The sequence below is a fragment of the Saccopteryx leptura genome, chromosome 5 (genome assembly GCF_036850995.1).
Source record: "Saccopteryx leptura isolate mSacLep1 chromosome 5, mSacLep1_pri_phased_curated, whole genome shotgun sequence".
Classification (NCBI taxonomy): Eukaryota; Metazoa; Chordata; class Mammalia; order Chiroptera; family Emballonuridae; genus Saccopteryx; species Saccopteryx leptura.
In genome coordinates this window covers 195,405,739-195,418,452 of record NC_089507.1, presented here as the reverse complement: position 1 = coordinate 195,418,452, position 12,714 = coordinate 195,405,739, and the positions used below count along the sequence as shown (strand labels likewise).

At 48.3% G+C, this 12,714-nt stretch overlaps 2 protein-coding genes across 4 annotated transcripts in view; both read left to right on the top strand.

Moving 5' to 3' along the window:
* GNAS (GNAS complex locus) overlaps nt 1–12,714 on the top strand; it is a 51,025-nt gene that overhangs the window by 10,334 nt on the left and 27,977 nt on the right. The window contains exon 3 of one of the 3 annotated variants that reach the window (XM_066387346.1): nt 11,812–11,823. The exons of the other annotated variants lie outside the window; for them this stretch is intronic. Coding sequence (XP_066243443.1) covers nt 11,812–11,823 — 12 coding nt within the window. The remainder of the gene's footprint in view (nt 1–11,811; nt 11,824–12,714) is intronic. 3 annotated transcript variants of the gene reach the window in all.
* Nucleotides 1–12,714, top strand: part of LOC136406954 (neuroendocrine secretory protein 55-like) — a 59,791-nt gene that overhangs the window by 23,599 nt on the left and 23,478 nt on the right. The window lies entirely within an intron of this gene.

Here is a 12,714-nt window from a genome sequence, read left to right as displayed (position 1 = left end):
AATTGGTCTAAGCCTCTGATTAACTAAGACAGCTAATCAGTGGGTTGGGATAAGTTAGGTCTGAAATAGATTTTAACCCTTAAGTGATCACATTTACCATTCAGTGCTTCTTCAGAGGGCTGTGTATATAGCAGGCTGGGGATTCTCACTCTGTGCACTAAATTAATTCATTCTACATTGTAGAGAGGAACGCCAAGATAGCCAGGACTGGCACTCAGGGGGCAGGTAGTTGCTGAGGTGGCAGGTGCCTCACTCTGCAGGAGTCCCACAAAGCATTAATGGAAACTTATAGGGGCTGTGTGGGCCCCAATGCCTGGGTCGCTTTAGTCCCAGGCCCATAGGGAGTCAGCCCATTGATTGGAAGTCACCCATAACTTTTAGCAATAGGTATTTCCAAGCAGGAAGTTACCTTGCAGAGGTGGGTAGGGAGGGGCAGTGGAAGGGATGCCTGTGGATGACTGTACTGAGAAAGGCAAAATAAAATCTTTTAGAGATAAAAACATAGTTGTGCCAGTAGCAGTAATGACGCCAGGATATTTCCTGATCAAGAATCTTGCACTTGGTCTTTCATAGGACGGTTGACATCCCCTCTCCCCCATTGTAGGGAGGATACTATAGCCAATAACCTTGGAATACTCATAACAGGACTAAATAATGATTTTACTTCTAAACAGTTACCTAATCCCCCAACATGCACCTTACCAGCCTCTCTCCCAAGTAACCATTATGGAAGAAGACTTGATCGCTTCTTTATTATATTTTGAGCCTAAAATATTATATTTTTGCTCCCAACTGGTTTTTTAATCGAGCCTTTAAATATTACAGATTCATCAGGGATTTAATTTTTTAAATAGTTTTTTTTTTTTCTTGGAGAATTGAAAACTTGTGGTCTTTAAGTTCATTGTGAAGTATAGGGGCAGGGAACGACGATCCAGACATCTCTATCAAATCTAAACAATTTCATTTTTACTATTAGGATTACTGTAGGTAAGGGATAGAGTTTTTGATAAGTTATGTATTGGACATGCAAAGTTTAAAATCTTTTTTTTTTTTTAATGTTCCAAGTTCAGCTAAGCAAGTTCCCTTTAAGTAATTAATACCTTCTTATTGCAGAATCCTCGACATTACCCAAGGCATGTTTTCTGAATGTTGATTTCAACATTCTGCCGGGACCAAGTGCAACATCCTTCCAAGGAAATGCTTAGAAGGCTCCAGGCCGATCCCAAAAACAAGTGCCAAACATGAGGAAAATTTTTAAAGTTGCATTGTCAGAAAACTAATAGCTACTTATCATTCAACATTTCTGTGACTTAATTTCTTCCTTTTTGCAGCTAAAAGGGAAGCATATTAGATCATTTTTGTTTTGCACACCAATGGCCTGGACAGGTTTTAAGATGGACACTTGAAAGAGGGTGCCCTTTCCAAATGGGAGCCTTTGGAAGTTTTCCTGAAGGATCCAGTCATTCTGGACCCATCTTAGGGAGTCATTTATCTCAGGGCCGCTTGCCGTGGGATGAGCTTCTGGTGATTATTGCTTGCTATCTTCCTACATTGCCTTAAGGACGGATGGAGTGGGGAGCCCCAACTTTTCTGGAGGGTCCTAGGAGGGTGGACAGAGAGCACTGGCTTAGATACTAGAGGGTTCTCATTTCTGGGACCATGGTTGAGTCTAGACAACTATTCAAGGATTCCATGAATTTGCCAAGTGACATCCAGAAAAGGCCAATTGATTCTTAAACTTTTTGACAATGCTTCATTTTGTGACTATTCTGCCATGGTCAGTGGAGGGACTTCCATCTGTTGGTTTAGTATTCAGCTTTATGCATAAAGAGGGAATGACCCCAGGTGAGCAGGTAGACAGGCTTGAGAAAGGAGATTCTAGATAGAGACAGACTCACAGTCGGTCAGCAGGGACATACCCAACACCCTTGCAGACGTCTTATTCTAACACTTAGGTTGACAAGGGGCAGAGACCTCTCTTTCTCTCTCTCTCTCTCTCCTTTCTTTCTGGCCCTAAAACCTTGGTTTTCCAGAGGGTAGGGTCTGACTTCAGGGATTACGACAGGCTCAAAGCTGGGGGGCCTACCTTCCCTTCTCAGGAGGAAGGCTATCAATCCGGCGGCCTCCCTGGAGAAAAGGGGCTGGGCCCGTGCTCCCCAGAAACCACACAACTCAGGAACGGGGGCAGAAGCAAGCCTCCTAGCAAATCCCTCGTTTCTTCTTTGATTTCCCTTTTCTTCTCTCTCTTTTGAGGTTTCTTTTAAATTAAGATTCGTATTTGTATAAGGGGGAGGTTCTGAGCAGGAAATAACTTTTTATTCTTAGGGAAAGTGGTGAGAACCCCAAATATTTAGGGCTGGGAAGTAGAACAGTAAAACAAAGCGAGGCTGCCCAGAATTGGCTGGCAGATGGCGCTCGGCCTTCACAGTTGAGAGCCTGGCTGGTAACTGGCGAGCAGGCGCCCGCGGCACAGCTCCGCCCCCTCCCCGACCCCCTCCCAGGGACGCAGCCCCTGCTCCTTCAGCCCCGGGGAGAGTTTCAAAGGGTTTCTAGTTGAGCAATTGACCTCTGGGGACAAATCCTGTCACTGTAACTAGTTTCTCTGTAGACCTCAGCCAGTGCAGGACAACACATGGTCAGTGACCTCCAAATTCCAGCCCACGCACCCCAGCTCTGCTGGGAACCAGTTCAGAGACCTTGGGCCAGTGGCTTTATCTTCCATTTTCCTCATCTGAAAAATCAGAAAGATGTCCTTCTCACTTTAAAAACTTTTTTAATTTGCTAATGAAAAAGTTTAATTAGAACAGGTATGCTTCCCCACACACATATATACACACACACAGTTGTCTAAAGCACCCTTTCAAAAACAACAGATTGTGCAGGAAATTTTAGTCTGACCTTTCTTTTGTCCTTTGGTAAATAATAAATAACTTGTGGGTACTCATCCCTGGGGAAATCTTTGCAGGAAGCAGAGGTGAGGGGTGCGTTTTTCCCCCACCCTAATAGAGAGCTAGGAAAGAGATTCAGAGGTGGGCAGAGAAACCCAGGGAGCCTTCCTGGAGGAGTTAGCATCTGAGACAGTATGGGAAGACACAGGGAGGTGAGGGAGTAGAACTGCAGGTGGTTATTGGTGCTGTTTTACAGAGAAGGCATCCGAAGAGGATGGATCCTTATGGTTTTTTCATTCCCTGAGAGTATCATTGGCTGTTTCAGGGTCTCTGACATTTAAGGCTAGTTTCATTTTCCCCCCCTTCTCAACATCTCTCTACTCCTCAGTGCTGCAGGTCCACCATGCACGAGGGGGCCGTCTTCTTAGTGAGGTGTCTTCCCTGGCTAAGAATGGGACCCCAGTCTTCCTCTCAGGCCCAGCATTGCACTTGGGGCAGGTCACTTTTGTCTTCTTTGACCACATTTTCAATGGCAGGGAACTTGGGTCTGATGGCCAGGTCCTTGGTTCCAGAAAGAACAGGCACCCTTGCCATTTCTTTCCATCCCTGTCCCCTCCCTTCCCTTCAGCAGCTGTAAAATAATGACATCATCTCTTCGAGAAGGGCCTTCCAAGTCCTGCAGTGACAGCTTATTCTTCTTCTAATCTTGACCTCCATACACCATTCTTAGATGTGTTCTCTCCCCTCTTTGATAGTTGAAAAGTCAAAGAAACCAAATAAAACATTAACTTCAGGCGAAAGCTTCCCCCAACCCTGCTGCTAAAATTCTTTAAGCTAACAAACTTTATTTCAACATTCTTCTCTTAAGCCCATAATATTCTAAGGCTTCTTTAAAGCCTCTCTGGTTCTCCTCCCTCTCCACCCTTCCCAATCTGTAGCCCTGAACCTGAGCCAAGGCCAGTGAACACAGTTTACCCCAGCAACTGTCCCCCCCAATGTTGGGGTGCTAGGGAAGTAGGGCAGGTGGATCACCCCTGTTTCTCACACCTTTTCTGTCCAGGAGAGCTCCTCCCCCACCAGAGGTCAGCAGAGAGCTGACTGGCTCACAGGAAGTGGGACCACTTAGAATTCTCTAGATGAAATAGAAGAAGACCAAAAGGAAAAAGCCCCGGTTTTTGGGGGGGCGGTGGGGGGCTGTATCTTACATCTTAGGGTGGGCTTTCATCCTGTCTTGGGCCTTTGGAGGGTTAGCTCTAACATCAATCCTGCCATTGTGTGGTTTGGGGGAGACAGAGGGCTTTGATCTGTTCGTTTGGTGGGTTTCTTTGCCAGTAGCCATGCCACCCAGCACACACACACCTTTTCTTTATAAGGGACCACATCCCCTTGTAACTCAGGGTGTTCCACTTGGGACCAAATTGCCCACTTTTGCTTGTAACCAGACTTAGAATCTGTTTTGCCCCTGGCCCCTTTCCCATTTTCTTACTAGAGTTGTATGTATTGTTTAAAGGACAGATAATATTACAGAAAATCCCCTTACCCCACCTTTACTCCGCCATGACTTGACTTCTCCTTACCCCTCTTCTTTACCTAGATGAGTGGCTGTTTCTAAGGAAGATATTAACGAGGGTATGCGAACATTTTTGTATTTAGTCCACACACACACACACACACACACACACTGTTTCCCAGGTTTGCCCATATTCTCCATCGTATCTGTCACAGTTCTTTCACTTGCCCAGTCCTTTCAAAGATGGAGCAAGAATCTGAATCCCTTTCTTTTGTTTTTCCTTCTGAAATCCTAGCATCCTTGTGAACTAACAGTAGGAAGTTAAAAACCAACTCCCCTTAGTCAGGTCTTCATTGTCAAAAGAGAGAGAAGAAAAAGAAAGAAAGAGAAAGAAAGAAAGAAAGAAAGAAAGAAAGAAAGGAGAGAGAGAGAGAAAGAGAAAAGAAAGAGAGAGAAAGAAAGAAAAGAGAGAGAAAGAAAGGAAAGAAAGAAAGAAAAGAAAGAGAGAGAGAGAGAGAGAAAAAAGAAAGACCAAAAGTGCATTTATCTCCTAAGAGATAAGTAAATACGGAGACTAAATGTTTTGAAAGAAAGGAGGGAAGGAAGAAGAAAGGAAAGAAAAGAAAGTCTTTGCTAAATTTTGCTCTAAACACCAGATGGGGTTCCTGCCCTCGAGGAACTTCTAGTTTAGAAGGGAGGATTGGGTTACAGTAAGTCATGGAAGTCGCACCAGGCAGAGGCTGGAGGGCTGCCAGTGCCCGGCCCAGTGCCCAGCGGCCGGCACAGCTGAGCAGCCAGGCTGGGCTTGACTTGGAGAAGGAGTGCCAGCGGTGGCCCAGCAGTGCAGGCCAGGGGTGTCATCCCTTCCCCAGCCCACTGCCCCGTGGAGTCGCCTGTGGTTCCCGCAGCCCACTCAGTAGGACAGGAACCGAGAGGCTGGCATGTTTGCCAGGGAAGAGGCCGCTGCCTCCCTTCACCCTTGTTTGCGGAGCTCTGACCCTTGCCCTCTCTCCCACAGCTTCCCTGAATGTTCCTCTCCTACTCCTGAAATGATCATTCCATTTTTGTTTTTTGTTTAAATTACTAATAAGCCCCCTTTTCTTGCACAACCGGATTTCCCAAGTGTTTTCACATGCTTGCCCCACTTAGTCGTTCGGTTGGTTTTAAGAACTCTGGCACACAGTAGACCACTTTGTCCTTAAAAAAAAAAAAATTAAAAAAACACACCCAATCTTCATGAGTTTTTTGATTCAATAATTACTTGAAACAGAACAGCAAATCCTAAAGTTATCAGCAAACACCCGGTCCGTTATGCGCGTGTCTCCAGTGTAGAGGAAATGCTTGGAAGTATACAGGTTGATGGCCTCCAGAATTTGGCCCCAGCCAGACCCAGTATATAGGCATTGTTTTCTTTTTTTCCTTCCTTCCTCCCTTCCTTCCTTTCTTCCTTCCCCCCACTTTGGAAAAACAAGTTTTATTCTCCTGGGTATGATCATTAGAGAGGGGAGACAATTCTTTTCAGTGAGGAAGGGAGGGGAAAAGGGGAGGTAGATTCTGGGACAACATGGATTGCTCCGTGCTGGGAGGGGGTGGTGCTGAGAGTGCACATCGCATCCCGATGCAAATCTCAGGCTGGAAAAAACGGGAATAACACACCAGGCCGACCTTTAGTTTCCTGGCGTTGATGGGGAAAATGTTCCATCAGCTGCCTGTGTCCTGTGTTGATTCATTAGCTCCAGTGAAAAATTAAATCAAAGTCTGCTATTTGTTTTGATAGGACCCCCTTCTCCCAAGTTTTTGCCTTCTTTTAAAAAAGAGCAAAACAAAACAAAACATGGTCCACAAAGGCAGAAGCAGTTTGCTAGGTTGGTTGCCCACGCTTCTATTTGTTCTCAAGGTTTAGTTTCTCTCCTCCAGGAAGAGTTCACTTTCCCAAGCGCCCAGCGTTAGAAATGTGTTACTAATTGATTTGAACTAAAATTTGTATTGCTTTGAGACTTAGCAAAATTGCTGATTAGGGGCCAGTGGAGTGTGAGGGGGGGACAATTGCTGTTCTAATAGTCAAGTAAAAGGACTCGCCACAAAAATGTTTATGAAGTGGGCCTTCTGTGATACTTAGGCATTGTTGGGGGTAAAGGGTTGGTGGTGGTTCTTCAGAAAAGAAGAAAGAAAGGTTGTTGGGAAGTGTTTAATGGGAATTTAGCATAAAATGACACGCCTAATTGAGGAAAACCATGCTTCCAAAATGAAAACAGTTGTCACAAATTAATTTTTCAAATGTTTGACTACTGGCAGATCTGAGGTTTACCTCATATGTAGATTGTGTCCAACTTGGCAAAGAACATGGACTACTTGCCCAGTTCTCGGTGCATAGGCACCCATTTTTCCTTACAGATAAGTTGTTTCCTAATCTGGGGGTTAAACTAGACATCAAAATAGCCCTGTTTCCTTTTTGCCTTTCTAGTAGCCTCTCTTAGCTTGCAGTAGCTGCTCCTGTGTCTACCAAGCCTCCCAGAAGCATGAAATCCTTGCTGGGTCGGTGAGTTTGCCTTCATTGGGGCATTTTCATTTATTCATTCATTCGTCCATTCAATATATGTGTATTGAGAGCCTAATACATGCCCTTCCCCTCGGGGAAGGCAAAGGTATAAGACATTGCTGCTGCCTTTGATGGTCTTACAGTCCAAACAAACCCACATGGTTCACAACACTGCTGAGGAACTAGGGAGTAGATGAAGCAGCTAAGATGGGCAAGATTGTCAACAACTGACTTCAGCAACCTTCTGACACTTCCCCCAGCCTAGTCAGCAAACCAGATCAGGGCTTAACCTAAAAGTATTGTCAGTCAGGATAACTCAACTGCAAAAGACCCACGTGAGTCGCAACCAACAACCACATGGAGATATCAGACAGGCACAGCCATTCAGGTTTCTGTGTCAGGGTGAGGTGAACATTCAGTGATGGGCCATCTGCAGCCCCACGTGGTGCTGGTGATGGTGAGGCCCCTCCAGGAGGTGGAGTCCAGGGGGTGACCCAGTGGGGCGGCAGGGAACTCCAGCTTGTTCTCTTTCTCTTCTCTGTCTGGAGCCAGACATGCCTTCCCAAGATCTTGTAGGACTGAAAACCCTCCCACTCAATCTTCCAGTCTTCTGGAGCTCTCTGGGTTTGTGTGGAGAGGGTGGGAAGAGAGAGAGAGTTTATAGTTTGAAGCAAGCAGTGGAGGTATACTGTGGAGGGCTTTTCATCTTAACTTCTGTCCTCCATCTTAGCTCTTGGGCTGCCCTCCATTTTAGCTCTGTCCTCCATCTTGGATCCTGGGCTGCCCTCCATTTTAGCTCTGTCCTCCATCTTGGATCCTGGACTGCCCTCCATTTTAGCTCTGTCCTCCATCTTGGATCCTGGGCTGCCCTCCATCTTAGACTCTAGAGCTGTGGGCTGCTGCTTCTTCTGGTCCCTCGTGCAACTAGATACTCTGTACTGAAGAAGCACAATTCATTCCCCTTTGGAAAGAAAAACATTTTTAATTCCTGAGTTTAATCTCCAACTCCCCTTTCACAAATACTTCCAAGTTATCTGTTCATTACCTTTGGACTGGCCTGTCTTATCACGGGGCCTCCTGGAAGGCTCCGCACGCGCTCCGTGACCTTCACTTATTTCTCTGAAAGCGTGTGTGTACAGATAGGTAGGGAGACGTTTTTCACTTTTAGATACAAGATGAGGGAGGGGCTGGGCCGAAGGTGTGTGTGCCTCTGGGACAGGGGCCGGTTTTGTTCCATGAGAGAGAGTCAGCTCGGCAGGGTTAGGAAGTGGCACTTGTTTGTGGCCATTTAATACACTTACCATCAGGAAAGCCACGTGCAAACCCACTGTCAGGACGTGCGCGGTGGCTGGCGGGCCCACTCAGGGAAGTCAGCGGCCCTGGTGGCTGCGAAAAGCCCCCATTACAGGTCGCAGCGCGGGGAATGCCCCGGCGCGGGGCAGCCACTGGCCCACGCCCGGCCTTGGGGCAGGACACCTGAGAGCAATGGCTCCCGTCAGGTGGAGGCAGCTGCTCGGAGCTCCCAGAGGCAGGCGCCCCCACACCTGGGACTGGCTTCCGAGGGGTGTTCACAGGAAGCCGGGACGCAGCTGAGAAGTGGGGATTTGGCCCGAGCTGCCTCACCTCCCTGCAGGTGGCTGTGTTCAGTTCAGTTAATCCCATTAGCTAGCAAAGGCTTAAGGGCTGCCCTTTAGGGGCATTTACATTTTAATAAAGAGCTCTGTGAAGTCCTTCAAAGTAGAATGCGAACAGGACAGGGGAGGGGGGCGTTGCATCCGCGGGCTTCCCGGGCCCCTCCCGTGTCCCCAGCTGCGCCCCGGCTTCCGGAGCGCAGCTCCGCGGTGCCCGCCTGCCCACGCACCCCGGCCCTCCCAGGTACCGCACCGGCCTCGCCGGGCTCCTCTTGGCAGGTGAGGGGGCGGGGGGCATCTGAGAGGCTCATTAGTCCAGATGGATGAGGCCTTCCGGTGCCTGACTCATCCCAGCTCAGGTCGATAAGGACAAGCCCCATGTGTTTCTGCAGCGTCCACGGCTGTGACAAACAGAATAGTCAGGAAATAAAAGGCTTGAGTGCTATAGGGTTGCTTTGCTTTCTTTTCTTTTCTTTTTCCTTTTTTTTTTTTTTTTTAAAGTGGGGGTGGTCGGAAAAGGGAGCAGGAGGCAGGCAGCTGGGCCGACAGATAATCAAGCAGCAAAAACAACCTTGCTTCTGGTGTGTTACATAAACAGCGCCCCAACTCTCCTGCTCCCGCCTCGGGGACACCTGGGCTGATTTCACACCTTCCTTTCTCCGAGGGGCTCTGACAGCTCAGCGTCAGTGCAGGGGGAGGCCTGGGTCGGGTCGGAGTTGCCAGCTTTTAGCAGACCCTTCTAGAAACTCGGAAGCCTGCCCATTAAGATCCCCGGTATACTTCAGAAGGGGCCTTTCTCAAGAGGCATGATCTGTAGGAAAAGGAAATTAAGCTAATTTTGAAAGCTCCTGACATGCGAGTTTCCTTTAAGTGTGCATAGTTGAAGGCTGAGATGAATACTAGGAATTATTCACAGACTATATAGATGTCAGAAGCCCAAGGGCTGGGCTCCAAACTCCTCAGGGCCGTGGCTGCTTTTTTCTTTTAAAAATTTTTTTCTTAAACATTATCGTGCTCTCCACCTGAGATGCCCTTTCCAGAAAGTTCTGTGGTGCCCTCACAGGATTAGTGCCGTTTTCATGGCCAGGACGTGAGAAAGGGACACTGCGGCGTCCGTGACAGGCGGGCGGAGGGCACCTCGTGCCGCCTGTGACTGGGAGCTTTATTGCAAACACAAACATGCAGGTCGTCACGCTTTCCCTCCGAGCCTGAAAGGCGCTCGGGTTTTATCTTCCCAGATCCAGAACCTGTTTACTTCCTTCTAAACAGTTTCCTCCTGCCCCTGAGATCAGTCAGCAGGGAGGATCAGCCTCCAAACCCTGCTAAATGGTGCCCCCTGACAATGACTCGCAATTAGGAGACCTGCGTGCGGCCCGGAGCAGAGGGGGCCAGGCAGCCACTCCAGCCGGGAACATGGCTTCGCGGCTGGGGCATTATTTCCTCCCCACCCTCTGCTCAGGACTCGCCTTCTAGATAACATTTCCATCACCAAGGGGCCTGCTTTCAGGCCAAGGAAGGACCACTTTAGCAATGAGAGACGAGGAGAGGGAGAGGTTCATTCCAACCTCTGCAGGAATCAGCGGCCATCTTCCCTGACAGCACAGTTAATTAGGATGAAAGAACAAGATGTTTTTGAGTTTTTACAGAACAGGCTTGTGACAGGGGGAAGGGAAGGGACCTCTGATAGTGATGTTAGCTGCTGAGCCTCCAGAGCACAAAGCAGGCTGCCACCGCCAAGTGATGGACACACAGGGAGAGAACGCACCAGGTCCCTTCCTACTCCTGGGTCCCCTCACCAGTTCTGTGGGTCACACCTAGCTCTTTGTCGCCAGAGGTGAATAGCAGATGGGAAGGGCCCATAGGGCAGAGCTGAGCTGGGTGTTGGCCTCCCTTCCCTTCTGTGGGGTGAGCTGTGACTTGAACCCAGAGGGGGGGGGGCGGTGGTTTAGCTTGAGTTCTGCTCCATCGGTTTTGAAAGCAGTGGAGGGGTTTCAAGTGGTCACACACATTATTGTTGAAGATGATGGATTTTTTTTTAAAGTCAGGTGTCTGGTTCAAATGGACATTCAAGGGCCTTGCAGCTGCAGAGGAAGCCCCGCAGGCCTGGGAACTCATGTTTGATGAGCATAGGCAGTTTCAGGGGTGAAAGGGCACGGAGAACCAGGTGTCCGTAGGTTTTGTGCAGCTGGGCAAGGATCAGGCAGAGGGCCCGTTTCTGCCTGGCACTCTCCGGGGCTTGTCTGTGGTCCCTGCTCTGACCCTTGGCGTTGAGCCCATCAGCGGCCCCCCACTGGGTTGCTGCAGCCCCTAGTGGACCTGGCATTGGGCTTGGCAGCGGTTAGAGGGAAGGAGTGAATCCTAGACTGTTTCAGCTGGAAAGAGCCTTGATTCCAGGGAATGGGACCAGAGGAGAGTAGCAAAGTGCATCCGGGTTAGCAGCGGGGTCCCTAGGTATGGAGGAAGAAAACAGACATAGAAGATGTCACTTTCCTGCTACCTTTCACCCTGTCTTCCGGGTCAGGACCTGTCATGCCAGGCACCAAGGTGTGGGCTGCCCAAGAGCCTCCAACACAGAAGTGTACAGACCAGGAGAGATGATTTGAACCTGGTCTCGGCTACTTTTGTGTGACTACAATACACAGTGTCTCTGGGAGAGGTGATTTCGCCCCCAGGAGCACCCCACAGTCTGGGCTTAAACACTGATGGGCAGCCCCCCAACTCCCGGAAGGCCCCCTAGGCAGCAACTTCTCCAAAATAATTCATGATTTTCTGGGGTTCTTTATTTCTCTGACTAAATTGTCCTGCTGCTAGAGACACTTCTGATTTTGATAGTTATTAATGGGCAGCACATAATGAAACAGCAGGGACTTAGGGCTTGGTGCTAGGTGAATTGGGGACATTTACTAGTATAGCCACTTTATTTCTTGCACTTAGCAAGAGGATTAACAAGCAAAAGGCAACATCGGTAGACCCTTAATGGCGGGGGGCTTGCCGATGCAGCCATACTGCAGGGACCTGCAGGAACACAGAGACGCCTCCTTTCCCTGGGCAGCTGCTGGCTCCCCATCCAAACCGTGCCAAGATGCAAATCCTCGCTTCATCCGATCCACGGGGATGCTGCCTGCTGTAGGGATGGAGGAACCCTGGCCCAGCTGCTTTCAGGCAACCGGTAGAGGGGAAAACACTAGCAAAATATGTTTAAGTTCATTTTCCCGATTTCCACTTGGAAAACAGTATAGGGAGCTGGCAGTTCGGGCTGCAGGCAAAAGAATTTGAAGGCAGCATTTTCCCTTCTGGCCCTTGGGTACTGAGATATTTTATTCGAGGGTGATGCTAGTTTGGAGGGGGAAACAGGAAGACGCAGAAGCTTGCAGAGTCTGTGGTCAAAGCCAGCCCACTTTAGGACATTGTGCCTTTTCAGAGTCAGAATAAGGAGCACGTGTGAGGATTCTGTCCCCCCCCCACCACCCTTAGAAATAAATAGGCACTTTGGAACAGCAAAATATCCTGTTCTTTGAGAAACATAGTAAGGAGGTGATCGGTTAATGTCAGGCGGTGGAGATCATAATCCTGTCTGAAGAATTAGTCTCATTTTTCATGTCAGAATTAATATTGGTGGAGAGTAGATGGCTTCTTAATTTAGACCATTTACATTTTATAGAGAGCTGGAAAAGAGGACTCCGAGCCACTTTCTTGTAGCAGCAGACAAATAAAGTAGGAACAGCAATATAACCTTAAAAAAATAGCAACCACGCTTTCTGCCGTGGCTTCGACTGGCAAATTTTGTATTGTTCAGCACAACCTGAAATCTCGGGTTTTCATTGCTAGGAAAATGTAATGCTTCCTCTTATTGTAGGGCTTTTTATCACTGCAAAATTTCCTATTCTGGTGACCTCTTTGACTTCAGTTTTTGTCTTCTTGACACTGAAGCGTCTCATCAATTTGGTCAAAAGTTCAATTGTGAAAAATCGTCTGGCTGTTTTGTCTACTGATGGCCAGTCTGCCTGACTATGTGAGAGACTCGGCTTATCTGAACACATACCCCAGAATCACCCCAACACCAGCCTAAATGCCATACACTTATTGCAGGGGTAGGGTGAGAGAGAAGACCAAGATGCCAGCTATGCTCAGACGAGAAGGCAGAGT